Below are 5,982 nucleotides of genomic sequence, written 5' to 3' on the forward strand. Positions count from 1 at the left end.
GCACGTTGACAATGGTCTTGGCGTCTGCCATGTAGTCCTCCTCAGCGCTCATGGTACTCTCCTTGTCCACCACCACCAGGTTGTCCGCATAGATGATGCCACACTGCAGCAGGCTGTCCAGGCTGGGGGCGAGGTGCGCGTGGGGCCCGGGCCAGGGCGGGGCAAGGGGCGGGGCCTGGGACACAGGCCCTCCCTCCTCCCCTGCTGCGGGATGGCTTCCCATGGGCGGGCGCGGGCGGGCGGGGGAGGACTTCGTGGGCGTGGAGGTGCCCCCTTCAACTGAGCGGTGCTCGCCCACCCGCCCGGGTCCCCGCCCACCCGCCAGGGGCAGCCCATGGCCTCACTTGTCCACGGACCCCTCCATGTAGTAGACCATGGGGAAACAGCAGATGGCCTCCAGGAAGTGGGGGTCGGGCCTGGGGGGACAGCAGCTCCTGCAGGGGCTCATCTCCAGCTGGCCCTCCCCACACCCCCCTGCACAGGCCCAGGGCCCTGGAACAGCAGCAGGACCCAAGGGGCCTTCAGAGCCAGAGAGCCCTTTCTCCATCAACTAGAGGGGAAACTGAGGCCCCAGGGGTGGTGCCTCCACACAGCCAGCACTGGACGCTGGCCCAGACACCCAGGCCTCAGGGCCCCAGGGGTGAAGCACCAATGCTCAGGGTCTGGGAGGGGAGAGATGCTCAGGGACTCCCAGTTGGGGACACCAGCAGGGGCATGAGAAGCCGTGGGAGAAAGGTGGGGCACCCAGGGCCCAGAGCAGGGTGGCAGCTCCCAGAAGCAGGAGGAAGGGGTGCACACCCCAGTGGCAGAGAGGACAAGCCCAAGCACCAGGAAGGAGCAGAGACCCGGGGTCTGCTCAGGGCCCTCCTGCAGGTGGGGTGGGCAGGGCCCAGGTGAGGCGAGGCTAGGGGTGGGGCGCAGGGACCCCCGCCTCGGGCCGGCCGGCGTCACCATCGCGCAGGTTAGCCTCACTTGTTGTCCAGCAGGAGCACAATGGGGTTGAGCTCCCGGCGGGAGCGGTAGGCGGCCCGCAGGGGGACAATGAAGTTGTAAAGCCCATTGCCGGCCGTCTCCGCAGAGACGATGATGAGCTTGTTCTTGAACCCGTAGGCCTTGGCGTCTTCATAACTGTTGTGCTTGCAGCCCTGGAGGCACCCAAGTCATGTGCTGGGAGAGGCTGGCACGCCTGCACTCCCAGGCTGTAACCCAGCCCCTGGGCCCAGAGCCCTTCCCGCCTGCACAGAGACTGCACGGCGGCCTGTTACATGCAGGGCAGAGGAAGCCCTCTCCCAGGCCTCCCGCCTCTGCGAGGAGCTGCACCGGTGGCGCCAACAGGACTGCACCTGAACCTGACCTGCTGCTCCGAGTGCTTAAGGAGCGGGCGCAGATGTGTCACGTGTGTGCATGCACAAAGACATGCTTTAGAGCTCTGCTGTCAAGAGGGCCCAGGCGCTGCGACACCCCTAACAAGGAGCACACCCAGCACACAGACTGGCTTCTAACTCCCGCCTTCCATGAGAGGATCAGGTGAGGGCGCGCTCAGAGAGCGATGGGGTGTGTTGGCAGGGGCCAGCCGGCATGAAGGGGCTGCTGGCAGCAAGATCGGGACGAGCCGGGGACTCGTAACAAGGCTTCTGCCGTAGTAAACAGTGGATTAGAACCCACTGAATGAACAGGAACCCAGGAACCCACACTGACAGGAGCAGACGACACACGTGGCAGAAAGCGGACCTCCTCTTTCTAGCAGAGTATTGACTAATAAAGACACGGGGAGGGGGCTGGAGGGTCAACATGGGGCTGACACACAGCCTCAACGTGCCTTCCTGCCAACAGCTTGTTAACCACACAGGGACAGCTTTACACAGACAATCCAACACCACCATGACCCAGTGACCCACGTTAACGTCATCGGTGAAAGGACAAATGGATGTTGCGTGCCTCCTGATGGGGTGCCCCGAGGACACGCTGCACTTCTGGGATGTTCATCCAAAATGAATGACCTGAATCCCACCTGCAGGAGACACACCCAGACCAGGGACCTTCTGGAAAATAACGACTGGCCCAGACTCTCCACACACCAGTCCTGGCTGGCTGTGGGCCTGTGGTGGCCAGCATTGCTGTGACGTGGGAAGCTATGTTGGTGGTATTTCAAGCACCAACTGGGTCACCCTTGGTGGACAGCTTTCAGCATGGCTTCCAGAGTAAGACGGACCAGGAAGGGTGGCCTACCAACTCATTCCAAAAATCCGAGACTGGAAGCCCTGCGGGTCACAGGTTCACAGGGTGTCCCCCAAGACCACGACTCACTCGCTGCGGACAGGTCACCAGGAGGGACCAACCGCTGGAGAGGATGTCGTGTTTGGTCAAGTGGAGAGCCAGCGAAGGCACGGCAAGCAGCGGCTCCAACATCCCAACAACTGTGACAACAGCACGGGACCGAGCAGGGCTTCTGCGTGTGTCCCACGTAAGGCCGCCGTGAGGCAGCGCCCCTCAACAGCACCTAACACCAAGACCCGAGGAGAGGCCGAGGGAGGTTCCAGAATAGAGACTAAAGAGACAGAGTGGCCAGCGTAACACGTGACAGCAAACTGGACCCTGAGTGGGAAAAACCGCAAAAAGGGCAGATGGCCACAGAGCGCTGCAGACGCCACAGGGACAGGAGAAGTTGGAGTAAGACAGCTCGGAGCCGACGCCGCGGTCGCCGCTGTCCAGGTGTCAGTAACCAGCCTGTGGCACGAATGCAGAAGGATGTGGGAGCGGGCAGTGTGTCGTTTGCTCCACACGGAGTCGTTATGACTGGAAACAGGCTGGACGGACTGACAGCCACGTGAACGCAAGAAGGCCCCAGCAAGACACAAACGGCTTTGCTCGTCTACTAACCACACGTTGGCCATTCAAACCCGCCCCAGGCACCGTACAAGACAGGCCTGGCGCTCTGCTTCCGTGAAGCTTCCAGCCAAGAAAACTCTGCAAGGCAGGCCCACTCCCACACGCCGGCCGACAGGCTCATGACCATCGCCCTGGCCCCGTCTTCAAGAACGCCAACGCCCCTGCTCTGGGAGAATGCCCTGACACCTTGGAGGGGGAAGCTTGCTGCCAAGTGGTTCAGGGGGATACAAGAGGATCCACTGAGAGAGTGAGGAGGCAAACACGGAGAAGGGGTTCAAGCAAAGGTCTAGGGCGCTCCCTGCGCCGCCTGGCAGCTTTTCTGTCAGTCTGTCTTACAAAAACCAAAACCACGCAAAGTGGAACAGGCCACATGAGAGGCCGTGGACTAAGCAGCTGGATGGGGCGGGGCGAGAAGCTGGGAGGGGCGGGGCGAGTGGCTGTGAAGGGTAGGGCAAGTTGGGGCAGGGCGGGGCGAGAAGCTGGGGGGCGGGGCGAGAAGCTGGGGGTGGGGCGGGCTCACCTTGTCCAGCCGCAGGCAGCAGAAGGGCGCCTTCACGGGCAGGAGGTGGCACAGGGTGGGGGAGCTGCCGATGTAGGGCGAGTTGGGGGGGTAGCCCTTCACGTACCTGGGTGGGAGACAGAGGCCCTCAGCAGGAGGCCACCTCCCCCACAGCATGCTGAGTCAGCGCTGGACTGCGGTGGCGACTCCGGACCTTTGGCTGGCGGCCTCACAGGGCATCGGCTCAACCCGCCTGCCACCGCCCTCCCAGGTCACCCACAAACCGGCCGCAAAGTGGGCCACGCTGCCCTAGACCATGCTGCGCCTTAGGACAGTTACTCATCGGGTGGGACTGCACCGGGTGACTGACTGCCCTGACTCGGAGCCCCAGGGCCTGGGGCGTGGCAAGGGGCGTAACTGGAGGGGAGGGGGCGTGGCCAGAGGCGGGACGAGGGGCGTGACTGGAGGTGAGTGGGCGTGGCCAGGGCGGTGCTATCTAGGACGCTCCCGGCACAGCGCCCCACTCAGCCCTCCCTGCTTGTCCTTCCCCAGGCCCCCGCCATGACTGGTTTCTTGTCCCGTCTCCGCGGCTCGGGGACTGTCCGGCTGCATTGCCAGCCCCGACCCCACCCGCACTCACTCCACCACCGACAGTCCCTCGTCCTCCGATGGCGTGGTCTCGTCCTCCGAGTGGTCGCTCAGCAGGTCACAGGGCAGCAACGCCGAGCTGTCCGCCAGCTCCAGGACCGGCGCGATGCTGGGCCGCCGGCTGCCCGAGCCGTTCTCCGTGGGCAGCGCCAGCTTGCCGCCCCCGCCGCTCGGGGGCCGGCACTCCGCGTTCTGGAGGTCCATGGCCACCGTCCCTGTGGAGCGTGGGGGCAGGCGATCGGCCGGCAGCCCCTCTCGCAGCCCCCTGGTTGCAGGGCCTCGGAGCCGGGGCGAGTCTGCCTCTCAGACCACGTCCCCTCCGTGCAATGGTGACAGTGACCTCCGCGGGGGGTGCAGGTCAGTCACTGGCCCACCCCATCCCGGTCAGCGGCCACCACTGAAGGGCCCCAGCCAGAAGGGAGGGATCGTGGCTGGATGACCCGTCTGCCTGGAGGCACTCTGTGGGGGTGGCCCCCCGGAGCCCCGCGCACCCACGGAGGCGATGACGCTGTGCACCGGTAGCCTGGAAGGGCCCTCGTACAGCCCCTGGCCGCGGTAGCCCTGCCGCCTCTGCTTCGCCTCCTGCTTGAAGATGAAGGCCGAGTTCTCCTCCTTGGTGATGTTGATGTAGAAGCACGTGTCGGACGCGGCCAGCGTGTGCCGGGGCCCCGGGTTCAGCAGGATGCTCTTGTGGTCCTCCCGCTTCAGCCCGATGAGGCACACGCCGTACCTGGGGGAGCGCGCCGGCGCCTGCTCGTCGGGCTGCCCGCTGCCCTCCCACTGTCCCCGTGCCTGACACACTGCACCCCGACGCCCTGCGCCCGCTCAGCGGAGGCTCCCACCCTCCTCTTCCTGGGGCTGGCCTGGCAGCTCCTAGCACCCCCAGGCCCGCAGCCACCCCTCAACCCTAGGGCCCTCCAGGAGCCACCCACAACCTGGCCCTGCTCCTGATCCCCACCCATTGGGCCAGCTGGGATCCAGCCTCAAGGGCAACACCTGGCCGGACACCCCGCCCCCTGCACAGAGCCTGCCTCACCTCTCTGCCTGCACACCCCGCCCCTGCCCATATGCTCCACCCTCTGCCCAACGCCCCGCCCCACCCCTTTGCCTGGACACCCTGCCCCTGCCCCTGCCCCTACCCCGATGCCCCACCCCTTTGACTGGACACCCCTCCCCTACCCCGGTGCTCCACCCCCTCCCCGACGCCCCGCCCCGCCCGCCATACTTCTTGTGGGCGTGGAAGGCGGCATAGGTGAAGCTCTTGCCCTCATACTCGCGGAAGAACTTGCTGTCGCCCATGCGGATGTGGTAGACCTCGTTGCCAGAGCACCGGCCGTACATACGCTGCCACTGTTCCGGCGACTCCTGCCCCTCCCTGCGGCGGGCGGCGGGCGTCACCTGGGAGGGCGGGCCTCCACCCCGGCTCCGCCCCCGCCCCCCAGAGGCACTCACTGGCCGCGAGAGGTGTGCACCAGCAGGGTGATGAGCGTGGAGGTGGCGGGGCAGATGCAGTTCAGCGCCAGCATGGCGTACTTGCACTCCTCCTCACACACCACGTGGTCTGCAGACGGGGCCAGGTCACGCCTGCAGGTCCCCCACTGCCCAGCCCGACAGGTGCCCAGCACGGGCCTGCGCAGCCGGCTCACCCACGCCCCTGTGACACGAGCTCCTCTGCGTGGCCTCTGGACTCGGGTCTTTGGAAAAACAGCCTGAGTTCCTCCAAGCCCTAGTTTGCTACCCCAGAGGGTTTGCTGCCCCAGTCCAGGCTGAGGGATACTGCTCAGTAAAATCACCTGGTGCTAGGCTGCAGCCTGTCCTGTGATTGGTCAGTGGACCAGGCCAAAGCAGCATCTGTGGGGTACCTGGAGAGGATTGGTCAGCTCATGGTCCAGGTGGGAGGGCCTTGCCTTGACACTGACAAGGAGTTTGTGTGTTTAAGGAGCCAA

The 5,982-nt window shown here is 65.1% G+C and overlaps 1 protein-coding gene across 1 annotated transcript in view; it reads right to left on the reverse strand.

Annotated features, from left to right (window-relative positions):
* KCNT1 (potassium sodium-activated channel subfamily T member 1) overlaps positions 1-5,982 on the reverse strand; it is a 94,635-nt gene that overhangs the window by 11,583 nt on the left and 77,070 nt on the right. The window contains exons 14-21 of the mRNA XM_007947042.1: positions 5,489-5,597; positions 5,262-5,411; positions 4,528-4,766; positions 4,029-4,251; positions 3,410-3,515; positions 973-1,145; positions 345-416; positions 1-122 (exon numbers count right to left, since the gene is read on the reverse strand). The exon at positions 1-122 is cut by the window's left edge and continues 9 nt beyond it. Coding sequence (XP_007945233.1) covers positions 1-122; positions 345-416; positions 973-1,145; positions 3,410-3,515; positions 4,029-4,251; positions 4,528-4,766; positions 5,262-5,411; positions 5,489-5,597 — 1,194 coding nt within the window. The remainder of the gene's footprint in view (positions 123-344; positions 417-972; positions 1,146-3,409; positions 3,516-4,028; positions 4,252-4,527; positions 4,767-5,261; positions 5,412-5,488; positions 5,598-5,982) is intronic.

The sequence above is a fragment of the Orycteropus afer genome, unplaced genomic scaffold, assembly GCF_000298275.1.
Source record: "Orycteropus afer afer isolate SDZICR_OR568_19922 unplaced genomic scaffold, OryAfe1.0 scaffold00174, whole genome shotgun sequence".
Classification (NCBI taxonomy): Eukaryota; Metazoa; Chordata; class Mammalia; order Tubulidentata; family Orycteropodidae; genus Orycteropus; species Orycteropus afer.